Genomic DNA, 23,763 nt, shown 5'->3' with positions numbered 1-23,763 from the left:
AAACCATGCACATGTTTTAAAAATGGTTGTTTCTTGTGTTACATTTCAGCCACACAAAAGTTAGCCATTAAACCAAGCTGGTACTTAAACATGACTGTCCAACAGTGTTGCAAAGTTTATTTGTTTATTTATATTATTATTCATTTATTTATTTTTGTTTGTTTCTTGTATCCATCATTTTTCTTCTGTGCTTTTGTATCACAAGGATATACTCTGCATTAATCGTAGCCATATGCAGCAGTACACTACTGTCCAAGATGCATATGATCAACTTCACAGAGTAAGCTTGATGCCATCCAGAACTTTTCACCAGTGGGTGTGGGAGAAGCACAACATTTTCTTATGTATACTTTGGTCAGCAGAAGGTGAAAATGGCCATGAACCTCAATGCAATTTTCATGTTGATAACCTAAAGAGCAAATGACCATCCAGCTATTGAAATCGGTTTGTTGAGTATTGTCTCAGTCATGGGGAAATAATCATTTATTATTATGAGCCACTACAAATAAAAAAAGTCATTACATTTGAATTTTAGATGAATGAAAAGAGGCTGGAGAGTAAACAGAAGCCCCTTTACTTTCTGTCAGTACCTGGTTCCTTCTGGAGAGTTAGCAGACCACAGCGGTTCATCATTGTACCTGTGAAACAGAAACATCTGAGGACTTAGTGTTGAAATAACATTCATAGGTGCTCTACATTTCAGACATTCTTTAGCTATCTATCTATATAAAAAAAATAAATATTTCCAAATTAATCTTATCAGATAATGTTGTGGTTATGACTATCACAAATTTTGATGATCGGACTTCCAGTATTATAATTGTTTTAATACTTATTGGTTGAGGGTTAAAATGTTCACTTAATGTTCCACTGGTGACTATAATAAACAACGACAGCAGGACCTCCTCTCAAAAATCCAAGTTTGAACCAACCATTACTTTCACTCTTGTTATCTTCTTCCTGTGATCGACCTCACCGAGTTTAAAAACAGCATGAATATCTCAGATTTAATGGTTAATTGTAGCCACACAGACTTTGCTTATGGAATCACATCATATACATATAAATCATTGTGAAAGCATCTATATTACTACCCTAAGGTTGTCATGTAAGCATACAGAAATCTGATGTTGCACATAATGTACAAAATATCATTCATTTTGCAAAGTTATAAAACATGTTAATTAATTGTAAAACAAAAATGTTTATTTTTCTGTTGCTTGCACTTTTATTCAATGTAGTTTACTCAAAAGCTTATTTACTATCATCTGAACACAAAGTGTTAGGGTCCCTGGGTCGTTGACCCAGTGTTTTGTGTTTTTGGTTCTTTGATTTTGTTATTTCATTATATTCTAGCTTTGCTTTATGGGTTTTAGGATCATTCTTAGTTTAGGTTCTCTGGGTGGGGTTTGGTTAGAGTTTTAGTGTTCTGGTTTTCTGTCTGTGTTCCATAGTTGCCGTCTCCCCTGTCTGCTGTATCCCCACATCCAGTCAGTGTCTGTGTCTGCCCTGGTCCCACGTCTCTGTTCCCTTTGTTATAGTGCCTGCCTGTGAGTCTGTGTTATGTTTCCTGTTTTACTTTGAAAGTCCATATCTGATGTTAATGTGTCTGGTTTTGCTTCCCCTTGTCTCGTTAGGCCTGATTTGCCCCAGCTGTGTTTCCCTCCTGTTACCCATTCCCTGATTGCTCCCTCTGTGTATTTAAGCCCCGTGTTTCTTTGTGTCTGTGTTGTGATCTACTCTCATTTATGCTGTGTGTTCTGTCTGCCTGGTCATGTAAGTTTATTTGGCTTTTGGTTACGTTTTTGCCACTTTTTGCCATCCAGCGATAAAAGCTAGTGATGGTGAGATGAAGCCTCATGATGAACTGAAGCTTCCCATCCAACTGGTCGACTCATGGTTCGAAGCATTGTGATGATTCATTTGCTCTACTGCGCCATCAAGTGGACAATTCAAGTGAAACGGGCTCAATGATTATAATGATGTGATGTGTAAACCGCTAAACCGAATAAATAAATTGTTTTTCATGGTTATTTATCCCGAATATTGTCTCAGTATGTCTGATACAAAAGAGAAAGTGGAAACTATCAGTACACAGTTTTTGGGATGATTGTGTAACTGCGTAATCATTCTTATGTACATCTCAATAATGACACAAACTAGTGTGTGGCACTTCAAGTTGAATGAATAAAGGAATTACTATTGTTCATGACACCAATAACTGAACTCTAAATATTAGTTATATTTAATATTATACTAATTTTATATTATATTAATTTAATTAATATTTGTGTATAATAAATTGGCAGCTTAACACAGGAATGTACATGGAAACAAAAAGGGAGGGAGTTGTGATGTGAATGTGCTTGTATAACAGTGCTCATGACACTAGGGAAAAGTTTTCATTTGTTTTTATTCAAAAATAGCAGCTTTCCCACAGTGCTGGGCTTAAGACGGTTCCTCTTTTTTGAGAGGATTTCTCCTGCTTTTGAAAATATCCTCTCACAGGGCACAGATGAAGCAGGGGTTGCAAGAAAAACTACAGCAAGTTTATACAAGTTTGGATAAAGAAATTTGTGTCCAGTACTCCAGTAGCTATGTAACACGTACGTAATCCAATTCCACAACACGATGTGATGAGGGAATCAGCTGTGTTTTGCTGCCCATTTTATTTCGAATCTGGCGCGAACCGGTGAACCAGTTCCTGAATCAGTCACGTGGTACGGACTGCCCGCGAGGCCTCGAACGTCACTGCATACGTAATCAACGCAAGCCTCGATACGCGCTTCAGAAAAACGCCCCCGCGATTACCCGATTCGAAGCTTCGACACACAGGACACATCACTAATAAAAGCTGAGTTTTGAGCTACTTTCCGTCTCCGAGTGTCTGCACTTTGGGTCCTTCTACTTCCACTCCTGCCTGCACACAGTCTTAACCTGACACAAAGTGAGTTTTCCAGAATATCAAGTACATGTTATTTATGTTGCATTTATGACAAAATCTACCATTTGTTATTTTGATGCCACTATAAAAGAACTAAAGTATACACACAACCATCCAACCCAGAAATGCAATCTGTCCAGCATCTGTGGGGTTAGCCCTAAGACGTCCTCCTGGTACAATACAAACAAAGGCTGAAACAGGAAGTTCCGGTTCAGAGGAAGGTCGCGCGCTGGACGGATCAATCGGTGGCCGCGTTACAGGACGCACTCGATGACGCAGACTGGGGCATGTTCAGAAACAGCTCCGACGATGACGTCAACGTGTTTACGGAAGCGGTTGTGGGATTCATCGGGAAACTAGCGGATGATACCGTGGAGACAAAGACTATCACAACGTTTCCCAACCAGAAGCCGTGGGTGGATAAAACCATCCGCGACGCTCTGAGATCCCGCACCGCTGCCTACAACACGGGACTCATGACGGGGGACATGGACCCGTACAAAGCCGCGTCATATAACGTGCGGAGGGCGGTGAAAGAGGCGAAGCAGCGCTACGGGAGGAAACTAGAGTCACAACTCCAACAGAGTGACTCTAGGAGCCTGTGGCGGGGACTAAGGACAATAACGGACTATAAAGCACCAACAACCGGTATGACGAACGCGGCCGTGACTCTGGCAGACGAGCTGAACACTTTCTATGCTCGCTTCGAGGCTGCAGCTAAGGTCTCCAACAATGCTAGTGTTAGCGGCGCTAACGGCTGCAGACAGGAAGATACTGCCAGCACCGGAAACGTGCTCGTCATCTCCGAGCATGAAGTAAGGAGAGCCTTCAAGAGAGTGAACACCAGGAAAGCAGCAGGACCAGACGGCATCCCAGGTCGTATCCTAAGAGACTGCGCATACCAGCTAGCTCCTGTGTTCACTGAGATATTCAACATCTCTTTATCTCAGTCGGTGATCCCCACATGCTTCAAAGAGTCCATGATTGTTCCCGTCCCAAAGAAACCCCACCCTGCTTCTCTCAATGACTATCGCCCTGTAGCCCTCACCTCAGTAGTGATGAAGTGCTTTGAACGCCTGGTCAGAGACTTCATCATTTCTTCACTACCAGACACACTGGACCCACTACAGTTCGCTTACCGTCCAAATCGTTCCACAGACGATGCCATCTCTCATCTCCTCCACACATCACTCACTCACTCACTTGGACACTAGAAGGGGGAATTATGTTAAAATGCTCTTCATAGACTACAGCTCTGCATTTAACACCATAATTCCCTCCACACTCACCACCAAGCTGGAGCATCTGGGACTCAGCTCATCTATGTGTCAGTGGATCTCCAACTTCCTAACTGGCAGACCACAGGCAGTAAGGATGGGCGGACATGTCTCAGCCTCCACCACTCTCAGCACTGGAGCCCCCCAGGGGTGTGTTCTGAGCCCCCTGCTGTACTCTTTGTACACATATGACTGTGTGGCCACTACCAGCTCCTCCACCACCATCAAGTTTGCTGACGACACCGTCGTGGTGGGCCTGATCTCTGATAACAACGAGACGGCCTACCTGAAGGAGATTAGGAATCTGGAGAACTGGTGCCAGAGGAACAACCTCCTTCTAAACGTCAGTAAGACAAAGGAGCTGATAGTGGACTTCAGCACTAAGCAGGACAGGAACTACCAGACCCCCGTCATCAACGAGTGCCCAGTGGAGAGAGTGGACAGCTTCAAATACCTCGGAGTTCACATCACGCAGGACCTGTCATGGTCCTGTCACATCAACACCGTGGTGAAAAAGGCCCGACAGCGTCTCTACCACCTCAGACGCTTGAGAGACTTCCAACTGCCCTCCAAGGTGCTCAGGAACTTTTACTCGTGCACCATAGAGAGCATCCTGACGGGAAACATCTTAACCTGGTTCGGGAACAGCACCATGCAGGACAGACGAGCTCTACAGAGGGTTGTGCGGTCAGCTGAGCGCACCATCCGCTCCGAGCTCCCTGACCTGCACTCAATCTACAGCAGGCGGTGCTGGACCAAGGCCAGGAAGATCGTGAAGGACCTCAGCCATCCCAACAACAGACTGTTCTCTCTGCTGAGGTCAGGAAAGCGATTCCGCTCCCTGAAGACCAACACAGAGAGACTGAGGAGGAGCTTCTTCCCGCAGGCGATACGGTCTCTCAATCACACCACCACACAGTACTGACCCACACATATGGTTCTTACACACACACTGGACTTTCTGGACTTTGGTTTTGCACAACACTGGTCACTATATTCTTCATTTCCGGTTAATACTTGTACAGCTGCTGTTATTGTGTATATATTTATTTATATTTAGATTTCTTCATACATTCTTATATAGTTCTATATTGTGTATTTTGTTGTACAGTTATTTTATTTTCAACTTTAATTTATATATTTATCTTTATCTTATTCTTCCCAGTTAAATTTACCCTTCATTCTAATTTGTGTTGTACAGTTATTTCATTTTTAACCTTAATTTATATTTTATTCCTTCCTAGTTAAATTTACCCTTTTTAATTTTTCATATTTATTTCCTATCTTATTCATAGCCTTTTCCTTTTTTGTTCTCTTTAGGTCAAGAGCAGTTGTCCAAGCATTTCACTACATATCGTACTGTGTATGACTGTGTACGTGACAAATAAAATTTGAATTTGAATTTGAATTTGGTAAGACATGCAGGAAATACCTCCTCTATGCATCCTGGAACAATGTACCATATTTTCTTCACCAGTTTTTCACACTGATATTGTGTGAGCATCAGTGCTTTGTTCTCGGTTCTAAAAGCCCAGGAAACTGCCCTGTTTGGCCTGTATGAATATTCATCCACATAGCCTCAACCAGTATTTTCTGAATGCCTCAAATTGTGGGAAAGTTCAGTTTATAAACAACACCAGATCATTTCAAGAATGATCAGAAATTCACCAGGAGCAGAGCAAACTAGCTGCTCGAAAACCAGCAGAGTCACATGACAACATAATAAGACTTTGGAAGTACAGGTTTCACACGTTTCTGCCTGAAAACACTGGATTTAATAGTTAGACTAATACATTTTTACATGACAAACACGATGCCTTCTTTTTCTCAGTCAATGTCGGCCCTGCGTTGTTTTGGTTTAGTCAACAAAATTTCTGAGAAGTTAGAGGGCAAGTAAAATTCAACACAATCACGCAATTATTCCATCATATTCCAAAATTCATTAAAAGCCATCCTTCACAGTTGACATGATACTTTCAACATATTTCTACTTTGGTTCACTTACTCTAGAAGTTGGATCTTAAACTGCTTAAACACCCAAGAAATTAAAGGACAACTACTCAACTGAAAAAACAGTTCAAAGCAATGTGTCAACATCATGTTAAAAATGTATTTAAAATTATACATGACAGTTAAATGAAATTGGATTTTTCTTCTTGAACACTCACGTGTGCAGGTTTTTTTTTTTTTCCTCATTCCACTGCATAATTCTGGAGAAATTTAACGGACATTTCTGGTCTAATTCAACATATTCAATCAAATATAACATCACATAAAAAATTAATTAAAATCATCCTTGACATGAAATTCTCAGTTGATTACTCCTCTGGGTTACTCCGCTACATGTGTGCCAATTTTTGAATATGACACAGTCCTGATCAAAAGGTTAAGACCAATTGAAAAATGGCGGATAAATAACTAAAATATTTTTGATGGTGCAGGCACAGTTTAAAGTGGAGCTGGAGTCTGTTTACGCACCGAATGAGCAAAGAGGCAGAGCCATTAGTTGGGGGAGAAAGAGACTGACAAATGAAATATGACGGATGAAACGAAAAGAAAAATGCAATTTCTACTAGAAAACAGTGAGCAGCTCATTTTGATAGATACGTATTTTCTTTTTCTTTACGATATTTATTATTTCTCATTAATACGACAAAGTATTTCTTATCAGATTACTCAATGGAATAATCGATAGATTAATAATCTATAGTTACAGCCCTGGTTGAATTTGAGTAACTGTCTTTTAACTTCTCGGGAATTTTGCAGTTGATTGAGATGAAACTGAGTGTTGTTGCGGTCACATTGAAGATTCCATTGAATTGTGAAGTAAGAAGCACATTACCAGCGAAAGTGAAAAGAAAAATAAATGAAAACTTCACTGGGGAAAACAATGGTCCTGGAGCTTTATTTCTCTTAACTTCCTCTGTGCGTTTGTGTGGGTGTCTCGATTAGCGAACAAGAAGATATCCAACGCTTCACGGTAGGATAAGAGGCGGCTGGTTTCTATGGAACGCCAGGACTGCCATAATGAATTAATTAAATACACCATTAAATAATTAATTAAATGTGGCAATAATTAATTAAAATTGGAATTAATTAATTAAATAAATAGTTATGACACATGTAATTAATTAATTATTGACACATTTAATTAATTATTTATGTATTTCACATTTTAATTAATTATTGACACATTTAATTAATTATTGACACATTTAATTAATTATTGACACATTTAATTAATTATTTAATGATATATTTATTTATTTCATTTTGGCAGTCCTGGCGCCTGGCTCTCGTCATGAAATAATTTTATCTGTCAGCCTCACCCATCAAACTCAGGGGGCGGGGTTAACGCTGATCGAGTCAAAACCATTGCTTTGGCCTGGTGGCCATTGTTTCTAGCACACAACAACCGGCATGTGGAAGCTAACAGAACTGAGCTTTGAAAAACCCTGTTTGTGTGTTACCAAATACCGTTTTAATATTTTTTTAGCCGAGAATGTAGTGGTTTAATCTTCATGTGTCTGGTCGGTTTGTCAAGATACAGCCTCTTTGCAAAAGTGTTTCGATGATTTCGGAGATGTCTGCCCAGTCTCACGGCAAAGCGTGGGATAGACCCGCTCGCCTCGCAAGCAATCCCACCGACAAAGCGCAGGCCCCGGTACACAGCTGTAGTAACCCCCGCTGACTTCTTTTACTGAGGTTATATTTATCGATGTTTTATTTCCTGATGTTCTTATGTGTCCTACGTGTTTCAGTCGCCAATTCTGAATTATAACTAACATTAAAAACATGTTTAAGGAGGAGAGAGAGCAAATAAATCTGTTTAACATCTGATCTTTGGGTTTTTGTTCAGTAATCAGCGTGACCTGTGTATAAACACATAAAAGAGATAACGTTGGTGTTTCCGTCATGTAGTAACTGCTGGCTTTAACTGTACAAAGGTTGTTCGACACTATGAAACACATACAGACTTCATGATGTTCGGCTAATATTTTTATTGTGAATATTAATCATGCTGACCTCGCTCTGTACACCACGCAGCGAGGTCAGCATATCCACGATATCCTCAGCTCCATGAGTTAACACAAAGTTTCCCAGCTGACTATCTAACTGCAAACTATTCCAGAGACGTGAAAATATACAGCATAAAGAAAAGTGTAAGAGACTCAGCAGCAGATTAGAATAACAGTTATACATTTAATAAATCACCAAATGAATCCAAGAAACGAGCAAACCTGTTCCGACAATTTGAATTTGTATTCCCTCAGCTGCAGACTCGCTGCTGTTTAAATGTTTGAAAAGGAAGATTAGATATAAAAAACGTCAAACATAGACTCAGTCTGCTTTCACATTTGATATGAGGCCAGCACGTATAGTGGCCTCAGCAGGCTATTACTGAAATACACGTGCTATATCATAAACTATGATATAAACAGGGAGGTCCTATTAACATGTTTAGTTTTAAAGGACACCTTCCTGCCTTTAGTCTCATTCATGAGCAGTATTAGTTTTCTTCTAACATCCAGAAGTCTGCACAATGTGTTTCATAGTTTGTAACAAGCCTTTGACAGGTAAACATAACATGACCGAAAAAGCAAAAAAAAAAGAAAAAAAAAAGAGAGAGAGTGTTGACATAAGAAGAGAAAATGCTCTCAATTATGGAGACAGACAAATGGTTCATTTATGTTTGATGTGTGTTTATTCCTCCCTAAATATCGTCGGTGAAGTTCAATTCAATTCAATTCAATTCAATTCAATTTTATTTATATAGCGCCAAATCACAACAAAAGTCGCCTCAAGGCGCTTCATAGATACAGAGAAAAACCCAACAATCATATGACCCCCTATGAGCAAGCACTTTGGCGACAGTGGGAAGGAAAAACTCCCTTTTAACAGGAAGAAACCTCCGGCAGAACCAGGCTCAGGGAGGGGCGGCCATCTGCTGCGACCGGTTGGGGTGAGAGAAGGAAGACAGGATAAAGACATGCTGTGGAAGAGAGACAGAGGTTAATAATGCATGTCAGATTTTCCTGCGCATTTTTATACCTCTGCCAACAGAGAGAGAAAAAAAATCACATTCTAACAGACAGCTGGTGCTTAGAATACAGTTGAATAACTATTAAAAAACAGATGATATTTAGATGATAGTTCAGTCTAACACATGTGCCAGTGAACCATTAAACGTCTGTGAAACTATGCAGTTATGAAACGTAACTTTAACCTCAGCCAAACCGATTTGCTCAGTTGTAAATAAAACAGCGAAGTAAACGTGACCCGACAGACAGAACCTGAGTGAATGTAGTCCAGCGTTTAACCACTGAGAGCTAAAACTCAGCTGAGGTTTCAAAGCTGTGTGCCGGTGATTGGACATCAGCCGCTGATAAAGCTGTTCGCCTATAAAGTGCTCTGTAAGGAAACGAGCTCCAGCAGCTCTGCGCTCGGGGAAAACACTATATTTCCTTATCTTGTGCAGAAAAATGCGCTGACATTGCGTTATATCGAGCACCGGCTGCCCAGTTAAACTGTGACTATCACCAGGAAACGTAGGCGTGTTTCTTGAATTAGCAGCAGGTGTTAAACAGCTGACAGATGAGGAGGAGGATGCATGCAGGTAAACTGAGGGTCTGTTGAGCTGATCGCTGGTTTCGTGAGAAAAATGTCAGCTCGTTCTTTATGTTACAGAAGCACAGAGACACAAGACCAGGCGGAAAGAGACGATCGTTCGGTGAAAATGAGAATCTGCGAATGCAACATGTGGAACACGGAGAGTGGAATATGTAAACAAACCGGTTAACGTAACCCCCTCGGTGCACTCTGCATGCTAACTGTTAGCAGAGCTAGTGAAATCTCTGAAAACATCTGAGCACTTTTGCAAACATGTTCTATGTTGACAACCTGACCAGACATACGGCGCGACATTCGCGGCTAAAACACTGTTAAAAGTGTAGCTGGTGACAGAAAAACGGGGTATTTTAAAACTACACCACCACCATTGCTGCTTGTGATTTGATCTGCATTCTGGGATAACTGGCTGCCCCAAGTCTACACAAGCAATCGATTTTCTAGGATCGACCTGTTTTGACTTACTTTGCACGGCAACCAATCAAATGTTAGAGAAGCTGCATGGGCAGCGTTAACCTGTCAAAGGCTTGTTACAAACTATGAAACACATTGTGCAGACTTCTGGATGTTAGAAGAAAACTAATACTGCTCATGAATGAGACTAAAGGCAGGAAGGTGTCCTTTAAAACTAAACATGTTAATAGGACCTCCCTGTTTATATCATAGTTTATGATATAGCACGTGTATTTCAGTAATAGCCTGCTGAGGCCACTATACGTGCTGGCCTCATATCAAATGTGAAGGCAGACTGAGTCTATGTTTGACGTTTTTTATATCTAATCTTCCTTTTCAAACATTTAAACAGCAGCGAGTCTGCAGCTGAGGGAATACAAATTCAAATTGTCGGAACAGGTTTGCTCGTTTCTTGGATTCATTTGGTGATTTATTAAATGTATAACTGTTATTCTAATCTGCTGCTGAGTCTCTTACACTTTTCTTTATGCTGTATATTTTCATGTCTCTGGAATATTTGGAAGTTAGATAGTCAGCTGGGAAACTTTGTGTTAACTCATGGAGCTGAGGATATCGTGGATATGCTGACCTCGCTGCGTGGTGTACAGAGCGAGGTCAGCATGATTAATATTCACAATAAAAATATTAGCCGAACATCATGAAGTCTGTATGTGTTTCATAGTGTCGAACAACCTTTGTACAGTTAAAGCCAGCAGTTACTACATGACGGAAACACCAACGTTATCTCTTTTATGTGTTTATACACAGGTCACGCTGATTACTGAACAAAAACCCAAAGATCAGATGTTAAACAGATTTATTTGCTCTCTCTCCTCCTTAAACATGTTTTTAATGTTAGTTATAATTCAGAATTGGCGACTGAAACACGTAGGACACATAAGAACATCAGGAAATAAAACATCGATAAATATAACCTCAGTAAAAGAAGTCAGCGGGGGTTACTACAGCTGTGTACCGGGGCCTGCGCTTTGTCGGTGGGATTGCTTGCGAGGCGAGCGGGTCTATCCCACGCTTTGCCGTGAGACTGGGCAGACATCTCCGAAATCATCGAAACACTTTTGCAAAGAGGCTGTATCTTGACAAACCGACCAGACACATGAAGATTAAACCACTACATTCTCGGCTAAAAAAATATTAAAACGGTATTTGGTAACACACAAACAGGGTTTTTCAAAGCTCAGTTCTGTTAGCTTCCACATGCCGGTTGTTGTGTGCTAGAAACAATGGCCACCAGGCCAAAGCAATGGTTTTGACTCGATCAGCGTTAACCCCGCCCCCTGAGTTTGATGGGTGAGGCTGACAGATAAAATTATTTCATGATGAGAGCCAGGCGCCAGGACTGCCAAAATGAAATAAATAAATCATTAAATTATTAATTAAATGTGTCAATAATTAATTAAAATGTGAAATACATAAATAATTAATTAAATGTGTCAATAATTAATTAAAATGTGAAATACATAAATAATTAATTAAATGTGTCAATAATTAATTAATTACATGTGTCATAACTATTTATTTAATTAATTAATTCCAATTTTAATTAATTATTGCCACATTTAATTAATTATTTAATGGTGTATTTAATTAATTCATTATGGCAGTCCTGGCGTTCCACAGGCTGGTTTCACCCCAACGCACAAATGATGGTTCACTTGACCGCGGTTGTTCTGTGCGCGCTCATAAAAAAAGGGGGTGGCTGGCGCTTTACTGCTCACGTGACACTTCTAATGGATTCCGCTCAATACATTAAGAGATTTAATCAGGTGAAGATGATTAAAAATCTATAGCGAACAGAATTTGATAGTGACACGAATACTTGGAAATAAAGAAATACTTCTTTGTGCAGAAAATTTCTTCTCATTTTACACACAATGTTGAAATTAAAATATTGAGTTTTTTTTAATTTTATTTTAATGCTGAGTGCGCTCTCAGTACTGCTGTTTATTTAACGCCACATCTGCATATTAGAACTCTGAAACATTAAACATTTTAACATTACTAACCTGTAGACGCTTCGATTTGTTAAGAAATCAAATCAATACATTTTAAATAGATCAATGAAATACTCAATTCAATCAATAAAATTGACCAAATTGATAATTCCATCCATCCGCTTCCGCTTATCCTTTTCAGGGTCGCGGGGGGGGGGCGCTGGAGCCTATCCCAGCTGTCATAGGGCGAGAAGCAGGGTACACCCTGGACAGGTCGCCAGTCTGTCGCAGGGCTAACACATAGGGACAGACAACCATTCACATTCACTCGCACATTCACACCTAGTGGCAATTTGGATTATGCAATTAACCTATCCCCACAAGCTGCATGTAAAGACATGTAGCTTGTGGGGATAGGACGGTGGGGGGAAGCCGGAGTTCCCGGAGAGAACCCACGCAAACACGGGGAGAACATGCAAACTCCACACAGAAAGACCCCGGCCTGATGGTGGAATTGAACTCAGGACCTTCTTGCTGTGCGGCAACAGTGCTAACCACCTTGCTTGATAATTGTGTTGATTAAATTAGTATTCTTGAGGGCGTTCTGTGTTAGCAGCAGAATTTAAAACTGCAACTCTGAACATAACCTGCTCCTTACCAACACAATAGAGTGCGTTATAAAGAGTGCATGCTTTAGGGGGTGGTTCTCTTTTGTTTCTATAGTCCTGTATGAGCTCTGCATTTTAAAGAAGAAAACACTGCATTAGTAATTTATCTGAATTCATTCAGCGATAATCCGCACACAAATAACAATGAATACCCCTTGTAGTTGTCAGCACAGGGTGTGCCTGTGACTCATCATGCAGGGCAGTTCGCAGGCTAAACTTACTTTGGTCAGCAATTAGAACCCGTTTAAGTTACTTAAAAATAAATATATCATTTATCCTTTAAATTATCTAAACATAATTTTAATGACTCGACACACGTATCGCAAAAATTGAATCTTGGCATCTACAAAGATTCGCATTAGATGCCACTAGAAACATCTGGACTATGTTACCACGCAGTGAAATGTTGGAAAACGCCATCAGAAAACACCAAAACCAGTTAAGCAGGAACACCGGGGACTTCTACGCTCTGATAACTTCCAGTCGGAGGCGTTTTCTGTGCAGACAATTAATGGCATCTCTTTGTTATTGTGACAGAGTGACTGTGCACCTACCTGCTAGTACGTGACACTTTCAGAATCTAAGGCAATAGTTCTTTTTCACTACACACAAAATTATGCAGTTTTGTGCCACTGAATAGTTTTGAAACTGCTTTGTCTGGGATCCGAAAACATTTGTTAAAAGGCAGTAATGAAAACTGAAAAAGCAACCAATGACGTGACAATGAACTGAGCGACAAACTCATAAAAAATGGAATTAGGTAAAATCAACACGTGAGATATGAAAATATGGCCGCTAGTGAAGAATGATGCGCAATAGAAGCTTACCTCTATTGATAGACGGGTGTATCCTGATAGGTTTACTGCACTCCTCTGTTCTTGTAGCAATGTTTACGCCACAAACAGCAGACTTTATTGAAAAAAGTCACTGCTACCGGGTACGTCCCATTTCCTTGTTTTTTCCACCAACCGATATGCACTGGGTGGGCGGAGCGTCAAATTGCAAAACATTTTTCCTTTGGATTGTTTTTTTTAGAATTCCTTCTGTGGTTTACATTTTTACTTTGCAATAGCTCTGAAGTCCTGAAAGGTCTCACGCTCACACTCTTACACTAAAAATAATTGTACTTCACGTGAAAGTCTTTGCTTATAATATATGGCATTATTGCATCCTCTTGTGAACAAGAGAAACATTTAGGAAACAGAATAGCGTTTTGTGAATATGTAAACTTTAACTGTTGACCCATTTCAGTTTGAAATGTAGAAAAAGTGCAATCACTGCTTATTCATTAATTAATCAGTGTCTTTATTAGAGAAACTGCCCTGTTTGGCCTGTATGAATATTCATCCACATAGCCTCAACCAGTATTTTCTGAATGCCTCAAATTGTGGGAAAGTTCAGTTTATAAACAACACCAGATCATTTCAAGAATGATCAGAAATTCACCAGGAGCAGAGCAAACTAGCTGCTCGAAAACCAGCAGAGTCACATGACAACATAATAAGACTTTGGAAGTACAGGTTTCACACGTTTCTGCCTGAAAACACTGGATTTAATAGTTAGACTAATACATTTTTACATGACAAACACGATGCCTTCTTTTTCTCAGTCAATGTCGGCCCTGCGTTGTTTTGGTTTAGTCAACAAAATTTCTGAGAAGTTAGAGGGCAAGTAAAATTCAACACAATCACGCAATTATTCCATCATATTCCAAAATTCATTAAAAGCCATCCTTCACAGTTGACATGATACTTTCAACATATTTCTACTTTGGTTCACTTACTCTAGAAGTTGGATCTTAAACTGCTTAAACACCCAAGAAATTAAAGGACAACTACTCAACTGAAAAAACAGTTCAAAGCAATGTGTCAACATCATGTTAAAAATGTATTTAAAATTATACATGACAGTTAAATGAAATTGGATTTTTCTTCTTGAACACTCACGTGTGCAGGTTTTTTTTTCCTCATTCCACTGCATAATTCTGGAGAAATTTAACGGACATTTCTGGTCTAATTCAACATATCCAATCAAATATAACATCACATAAAAAATTAATTAAAATCATCCTTGACATGAAATTCTCAGTTGATTACTCCTCTGGGTTACTCCGCTACATGTGTGCCAATTTTTGAATATGACACAGTCCTGATCAAAAGGTTAAGACCAATTGAAAAATGGCGGATAAATAACTAAAATATTTTTGATGGTGCAGGCACAGTTTAAAGTGGAGCTGGAGTCTGTTTACGCACCGAATGAGCAAAGAGGCAGAGCCATTAGTTGGGGGAGAAAGAGACTGACAAATGAAATATGACGGATGAAACGAAAAGAAAAATGCAATTTCTACTAGAAAACAGTGAGCAGCTCATTTTGATAGACACGTATTTTCTTTTTCTTTACGATATTTATTATTTCTCATTAATACGACAAAGTATTTCTTATCAGATTACTCAATGGAATAATCGATAGATTAATAATCTATAGTTACAGCCCTGGTTGAATTTGAGTAACTGTCTTTTAACTTCTCGGGAATTTTGCAGTTGATTGAGATGAAACTGAGTGTTGTTGCGGTCACATTGAAGATTCCATTGAATTGTGAAGTAAGAAGCACATTACCAGCGAAAGTGAAAAGAAAAATAAATGAAAACTTCACTGGGGAAAACAATGGTCCTGGAGCTTTATTTCTCTTAACTTCCTCTGTGCGTTTGTGTGGGTGTCTCGATTAGCGAACAAGAAGATATCCAACGCTTCACGGTAGGATAAGAGGCGGCTGGTTTCACCCCAACGCACAAATGATGGTTCACTTGACCGCGGTTGTTCTGTGCGCGCTCATAAAAAAAAGGGGGTGGCTGGCGCTTTACTGCTCACGTGACACTTCTAATGGATTCCGCTCAATACATTAAGAGATTTAATCAGGTGAAGATGATTAAAAATCTATAGCGAACAGAATTTGATAGTGACACGAATACTTGGAAATAAAGAAATACTTCTTTGTGCAGAAAATTTCTTCTCATTTTACACACAATGTTGAAATTAAAATATTGAGTTTTTTTTAATTTTATTTTAATGCTGAGTGCGCTCTCAGTACTGCTGTTTATTTAACGCCACATCTGCATATTAGAACTCTGAAACATTAAACATTTTAACATTACTAACCTGTAGACGCTTCGATTTGTTAAGAAATCAAATCAATACATTTTAAATAGATCAATGAAATACTCAATTCAATCAATAAAATTGACCAAATTGATAATTCCATCCATCCGCTTCCGCTTATCCTTTTCAGGGTCGCGGGGGGGCGCTGGAGCCTATCCCAGCTGTCATAGGGCGAGAAGCAGGGTACACCCTGGACAGGTCGCCAGTCTGTCGCAGGGCCAACACACAGGAACAGACAACCATTCATATTCACTCGCACATTCACACCTAGTGGCAATTTGGATTATGCAATTAACCTATCCCCACAAGCTGCATGTAAAGACATGCAGCTTGTGGGGATAGGACGGTGGGGGGAAGCCGGAGTTCCCGGAGAGAACCCACGCAAACACGGGGAGAACATGCAAACTCCACACAGAAAGACCCCGGCCTGATGGTGGAATTGAACTCAGGACCTTCTTGCTGTGCGGCAACAGTGCTAACCACCTTGCTTGATAATTGTGTTGATTAAATTAGTATTCTTGAGGGCGTTCTGTGTTAGCAGCAGAATTTAAAACTGCAACTCTGAACATAACCTGCTCCTTACCAACACAATAGAGTGCGTTATAAAGAGTGCATGCTTTAGGGGGTGGTTCTCTTTTGTTTCTATAGTCCTGTATGAGCTCTGCATTTTAAAGAAGAAAACACTGCATTAGTAATTTATCTGAATTCATTCAGCGATAATCCGCACACAAATAACAATGAATACCCCTTGTAGTTGTCAGCACAGGGTGTGCCTGTGACTCATCATGCAGGGCAGTTCGCAGGCTAAACTTACTTTGGTCAGCAATTAGAACCCGTTTAAGTTACTTAAAAATAAATATATCATTTATCCTTTAAATTATCTAAACATAATTTTAATGACTCGACACACGTATCGCAAAAATTGAATCTTGGCATCTACAAAGATTCGCATTAGATGCCACTAGAAACATCTGGATCACGTTACCACGCAGTGAAATGTTGGAAAACGCCATCAGAAAACACCAAAACCAGTTAAGCAGGAACACCGGGGACTTCTACGCTCTGATAACTTCCAGTCGGAGGCGTTTTCTGTGCAGACAATTAATGGCATCTCTTTGTTATTGTGACAGAGTGACTGTGCACCTACCTGCTAGTACGTGACACTTTCAGAATCTAAGGCAATAGTTCTTTTTCACTACACACAAAATTATGCAGTTTTGTGCCACTGAATAGTTTTGAAACTGTTTTGTCTGGGATCCGAAAACATTTGTTAAAAGGCAGTAATGAAAACTGAAAAAGCAACCAATGACGTGACAATGAACTGAGCGACAAACTCATAAAAAATGGAATTAGGTAAAATCAACACGTGAGATATGAAAATATGGCCGCCAGTGAAGAATGATGCGCAATAGAAGCTTACCTCTATTGATAGACGGGTGTATCCTGATAGGTTTACTGCACTCCTCTGTTCTTGTAGCAATGTTTACGCCACAAACAGCAGACTTTATTGAAAAAAGTCACTGCTACCGGGTACGTCCCATTTCCTTGTTTTTTCCACCAACCGATATGCACTGGGTGGGCGGAGCGTCAAATTGCAAAACATTTTTCCTTTGGATTGTTTTTTTTAGAATTCCTTCTGTGGTTTACATTTTTACTTTGCAATAGCTCTGAAGTCCTGAAAGGTCTCACGCTCACACTCTTACACTAAAAATAATTGTACTTCACGTGAAAGTCTTTGCTTATAATATATGGCATTATTGCATCCTCTTGTGAACAAGAGAAACATTTAGGAAACAGAAAAGCGTTTTGTGAATATGTAAACTTTAACTGTTGACCCATTTCAGTTTGAAATGTAGAAAAAGTGCAATCACTGCTTATTCATTAATTAATCAGTGTCTTTATTAGAGAAAGTTTACACCTCAGTTATACCAAAGCAAAAAAGCAGTAAAAGATACTTTATTAAGTTGCATGTAGTTTAAAGAGTAAATCAGACATTCAACTGAGATTTCTTTAACACAATAGTCACACCTTAACACAGGACATTACCTACACAGGATAAGGTAACACATGGACTTAGTTTCCATTAAAAAAAAAGCAAGTAATCAAACTTAATTTGATTAGTTTAGTTTGGCTTCTGAATTTGTTCAGGTCACACATCGCCCATGGCTAAAACAGTCAGAGGTGGACTGGCTAATCAGGAGTATAGAGTTATTAAACTCATCATACAAATCATCATCTAGAGCATACATATCAATGGATAATTATGATCCAATAAAAAGTATATAGTATTGTATATGATTCTGAAATGTCCCATTCTACATGTTGCTTTTAATTATTTAAGATGATGTAAATGTATTTTTGTCACGCAACTTGTTCAGTATTAAGCTAATTAACTATGATTACAATTTTGAATAAAGTAAAAAGTCTAAGCAAATGTTTTCACTTGTCCAACACAAAACTACACTGTTTGTGGTCTGTGCTCCCGGGTGGGTCCCTCTCTGGGTTTCCACCTGAAGCCCCTGATGTAATCACCTACCTGTGACCGATCTCATCCGTGTTTAAACAGACACACACCACCTTCCTGTGATATACCAGTCAGGCGTGTGTCTCACAATCTAAATACCAAATTTCTAGATCAGAATAATTGTTTTTAAGTTTTGCTAAGTAAAATGAAGCAGCAGTGTCTATACTTATACTGTAAGCGATAGTAAACATCATCAGAACATGGGTACAGGAAAAGTGGATGCTCTTCCTGGCTTTTTTATTAGTAAAAAACTAACAAGAAGTCACAAGCAAAAGGACAACACACCATGGCACATGTTTAAACAAGGAAGGTTTATTCATCTTTGATTTATTATCAAAATAGACATCATTTTTTCAATCCACAAAAACTACATATTCAAAGAACCACATCAGCACAATATCAAACAGAACTGCCACATGATGTTAAACAGACGCTGTCAATTCAGCTGTATAGTGGGCAATCATAATGAAACCGTTCATTAGAAGTTTTAGATTCAAGCTGCTTTTGGCCAGCAGATGTCACCAAACATGACTGTGTTGAAAAGCTCTGAGTAATGAAACGTTTTTCAATATGAGCTTCAATGCTTCAGAACAATATCAAACAGAACTGTCCCATGATGTTAAACAGACGCTGTCAATTCAGCTGTATAGTGGGCAATCAAACTGGAAGCACAACAAATACGGAGAAGCGGAGAAAGACACACAAGCTTAACACTGGAAACAAGGGGAGCATTGGGACATGACTTACTGGTGAGACCAAGAGTGTCCACTGTTTGTCCAATCAAACATCCAATAATTTCAAATCAACAAACCACTGCTGCATTGTGGTGATAGTTTGTACACAGGCAAAAGCAGTCCAATGTGCAAAATTTGAAAGTTGCGTTTTACGGTCAGTTTATCCAGTTTGGCAAGCGATAACCAAAGATCAATTTTTATCGTTTCCTGCTGTTTCTCCTGCTCTGTCCCAAAGGCCCACTCCAGTTCATGCTGGACCGATACAAACCCTTATAGAAAATGGCCCTACAGTTCTTCCTGCCTTACTTATAAAGATAAAGAACAAAAACAAAACAAAAAATTAAGCAATTATTGATAGGTTTGCCTAGCACAGACCTGTTGCTGAAATGAGACAATGCTACTACACCAGCAAAAACAAGACACAAGTCACCAAAGTTCTTTGGTAATCACGTGCACGAGGGAGAGAACTGTGATGAGCGCTGTTCCTGACGCTCGAACCCCAGTCACTCTCAGTTAGCTCCCCTGTAGTACTGCTCTTTATTGAAGTAACTCATGAATATGCATTAGTTCATTAACATATGACATCTTACATAGGCATACATGGGAACAAAGAGTACCAGTCTGTGTATACGTGTAGGTGTGCATGTGTGTGTGTGGGTCAAGATCTGACCCCGTGAATGACTCCCCTAAATCTGCTGGGCGTGGAAGTCCAGCAGTTCATCTAAACAAAAGGCACTTACACCTAAACGGACATAGATGTGTTTACCATACCATAAAACAGTAAGAGAAGGTACGACCTCTCTCATCTCCTTAAGATGTGTGTGTATATGCCAGAGCACTCTGGAATGCACACACAGTCTTTGCAGACTACTAAGGATCACACATCCTATCACTACACAATCGGTTATACACCTCTAAGAATATATGGTTATATATTTCTAAGCATAAATGACAATCCAACAATATAAACCTAATATTTATTAACCTACAAAAAAACATTTTTGATAACCCCAAAATATAAGTAAACCAAGAACAAACTGGAACTAAACAAGAAATGTGAAAGACAGGCAAGACACAAAGGATGAAAACCTAAAGGCTAAAAACTATAACATGAGCACAAAACAATTAAGAGAACCAAAACCACAAATGACACAAAATCAAAGAATATTAACAAAACTCGAAAACACATGAACACTGGGTCACCAGACCCAGGACCATGACAGAAAGAGACTGGCCCCCGTCAATCGATCTTTCAAGAACTGTTTGCACACAAAGAATCCAGTATTTAAAAAAATGTGTGTAGGTCTTCCAAATATTATTGGGAGCACATCATCATGTATAATTTTGAACAGTATCCTTCTTTGTCATGAAACATGAAACCATGATGGTTGCCTCCAGCACCTGATGATATCGGTTTGACTCAACCCTGCACTGCTTTCTGCATTAGCGTTCAGTGACCGAGCAAAGAAAAGAAATGCACACAGTTTTTGTCTGAGTAGACACATTAAGACAAGAACAAACTGAACAAAAAGAATAATAAACCAGTGGTGGTTGAAAAAGTTTGCTTTTTAAAAATAAAAAACAAACATGTTAACTTGGAGTGACAAATTATAATTTGTTAGTTATGTTCAGGCACCTTGTATGTGTTCAGCTCACGGACTTTGCTATAGAAGTGTTGAATGTTTAGTGGTGTATAGACGTTGTGTTTTGACTGGTGAGCACAACTGCAACGGGAGAAACAGATTACTCAGAAAAGGTTTACTTGAAATTTTAAGATTACTTAGAAAAGTAGGAATAAAGAGTTTTGATTCACAACCAATTTGTTTGATGTCACAGACTGGGCACAGTTTTGTGCCTCTTCTATCCTCTCTGTCATAAGAAGCGTGCACAAAATCCTCAATGCAACTAAGAAGGAGGACCTCGAAAGGTGCATTGGTTTACAGCTGGGGTAGGGAACTCCAGACCTCAAGGCCCGGTTTCCTGCAAGGTTTGGATGTGTCCTTGATCCAACACAGCTCATTTAAATGGCTAAATTACATCCTCAACTTGTCTTGAAGTTCTCCAGAGGCCTGGTAATGAACTAATCATTTGAGGCCTGGAGTTCCCCACACCGGTTTACAGGGAGTGATTCACAAAATACAAAATGCCTCTTAACACTAAGAACTAAGCATGAAAAAGAATATATAACAATTCTGACTGCATAACAGCAGCAGGGTATGTAACATAAAACAGCACTGGATCAAAGGCAGTAAGGTGTACGCAGATCTGCTTCTGATCACCCTGAAGTTGAAGCCACTTTAAGAAACCCCTCAGAGGCCCAGAGCTTCTTTCCTCACGCTGCAACCCAACAGGACCTTTCCAGCATCCACACACTCTGTCACACGCGGCGCTGAAAACAGAAAACAGATATTAAAATAATGAATGATGGAGAAAAGTTGACTGTAGCATGAAACTATTTTTAAAACATTTTATTCTTTAATTAGCGTGTTACTACCATTCTGAGCACGGAGCCATGAAACAGCTTTCATAGCCAGAAGCTCCCACTCGTCCTTTGCATCCATCTTGAAAGCAGGAAGCCAGATCAGAGCCAGAATGGTGGCCCACACGTCACTGTTGGCCTAATTCAACAAATCAAAGACAATAAAATAAAACACATAAAAACACGCTACATGATTTTACTTTCTTCAACCAGTAGTATTAAATATTTTTGGCTGCTTCCTTGTCACAAGGTGTCACCAAGATGTGTAGCTCTGCATATTTGATTTGGCCGATTATTACACTGGATGCTGTTCCTGATGTAATCACAAACTGTGATGCTCTAAAATAATGTGCTGAAATACTTTGTCAAGAACTGATGATGAGAAAAGTATTTTTGCTGTGTGTGGTTACTGTGTTTTATCTTCTGATATACAGATGTTTACTTTCATGCTGTGAGGCAAGCCTACGTTTAGTTTGACATCTTTTTGTTTGGTTTGGTCTGTGTCGTGCGTTGCTGTGTCTCCAGGAACAGATACGAAGTTCAACACAACACTGCTTTCTTTTCACAAACTGGACAAGAAAAACATCTAAAACCCTCGTTGGAGATAATAACTACATTCATGATACCTGTTAACTTTTTTTTTAAGTCAGTCTTTCCGCACGAGGGTCTGCGAGCACTCGCGATAGAAAGGGCGTTTAACTAGTCACGTGACGCTTCTTACGCGTACAGCGCAATCCAGTCAGAGACTTTATCAGGTGATGATAATAAAACGGCAATTAAAAATCTATAAAAAAACAAACAAACAGTATATCATAGTAAAAAGAGCACCGCTGGAAATAAGAAAACATTTGCTGTTGCAGAAAACTCGGAGTGCGCTCTCAGTGCTGCTGTTTACTCCCAACGTGAGTCTCATTAAACATTTAAATCGTCTAAACATAATTTTAATGACTTGACACACGTCTACTAAAATTGAGCCTTCGCTTCTACAAAGATTCGCATTAATATGGCGACTCTGCGACCAGAAGCATCTGGATTATGTTGTCACGGATTATTATACACATTGGAAAACGCTCCGTTTTGTGAAACTGCATAGGTTATACTGTGTGTTTTTGACTGTGATCCGAAAACATTTTTTAAAAAAGACAATAATGAATCCGGAAATAAAAACCGATGATGTGACATTAGGAATGAACTAACTCATAAAGAACGGAATGGTTAAGATAAACCTGTGAGATATGAAAGTGTGGCGCTGGAGACCGCTAGTGAAGAATGATGTGTAATAGAAGCTTACTTCAATGGACAATGACTGTAGAAAACAGACGTGTGTATCCTGACAGGTTTCGTTTTCTTTTTCTTCCTCTTTATACTGTTTAGTGGCGGCTGGCAAACAGCAAAATGGTGCATTATCGCGACCAACTGGTGTGGAGTATCGAGAGATAACTGTCTCCTCTCTCCTGTTCCTCCCTGTGCTTCTCATTTTTTTATTTCCCTTTGTATTTTATAAAACCATCTCCCTTACCCCTCTTCCTCTCATTGCCTTTGCCACCTTTCTTTTATTTTGTGCCATATTCTACTCTTGATTGCTGTCCTACTAACACTGATTTCCATATCCATAATGGTCTCTTTGCAGCTTCCTTTGCTGTTCTGTCTGCCATAATCATTTCCCTTAACTCTATGATGCGCTGGTACCCATATGAGGTTGACCATAAGCCCCATCATAGTAATTCTATATAATGTTTGCTGAATCTCTATCAGAATGTCAGGTCTGCAATCTGAGTGACTGTCTTGCAAACTAACGAATGATGAACTTGAGTCTGAGCATATCACTGATCTTAGTGGTCTTGCATCATCAGTCCACTAGACAGCCAACGGTATTGAAACTACTTCTCCCATGTACACTGATGAAACATCACTGATTCCTTTTCTTACTTATCAATATATATAC

At 39.5% G+C, this 23,763-nt stretch overlaps 2 protein-coding genes across 4 annotated transcripts in view; both read right to left on the bottom strand.

Annotated features, from left to right (window-relative positions):
* Positions 1–13,877, bottom strand: part of LOC147314420 (von Willebrand factor A domain-containing protein 5A-like) — a 36,371-nt gene extending 22,494 nt beyond the window's left edge. For all 3 annotated transcript variants that reach the window (XM_086261340.1, XM_086261341.1, XM_086261342.1), the window contains exons 1-2: positions 13,753–13,877; positions 591–638 (exon numbers count right to left, since the gene is read on the bottom strand). In XM_086261340.1, coding sequence (XP_086117466.1) covers positions 591–633 — 43 coding nt within the window. In that variant the 5' untranslated portion in view covers positions 634–638; positions 13,753–13,877. The remainder of the gene's footprint in view (positions 1–590; positions 639–13,752) is intronic.
* A 5,091-nt stretch (positions 13,878–18,968) lies between these two features.
* LOC147314419 (uncharacterized) lies at positions 18,969–23,721 on the bottom strand. The gene is made up of 3 exons (XM_086261349.1): positions 23,110–23,721; positions 21,834–21,957; positions 18,969–21,728 (listed from the first exon to the last, which is right to left on the bottom strand). Exons 1-3 carry the CDS (start codon positions 23,293–23,295, stop codon positions 21,649–21,651), a joined length of 390 nt encoding a protein of 129 aa, XP_086117475.1. The 5' UTR covers positions 23,296–23,721; the 3' UTR covers positions 18,969–21,648.
* Positions 23,722–23,763: the final 42 nt, after the last annotated feature.

This window comes from Aulonocara sp. 'chitande type north' Nkhata Bay, linkage group LG14, assembly GCF_057382095.1.
Source record: "Aulonocara sp. 'chitande type north' Nkhata Bay isolate Kocher_YH1m ecotype deep benthic linkage group LG14, A_spYH_male_GT1.1, whole genome shotgun sequence".
NCBI lineage: Eukaryota > Metazoa > Chordata > Actinopteri > Cichliformes > Cichlidae > Aulonocara > Aulonocara sp. 'chitande type north' Nkhata Bay.
Note: the sequence above shows the minus strand (reverse complement) of the source record. Positions and strands in the feature narration are given on the sequence as shown.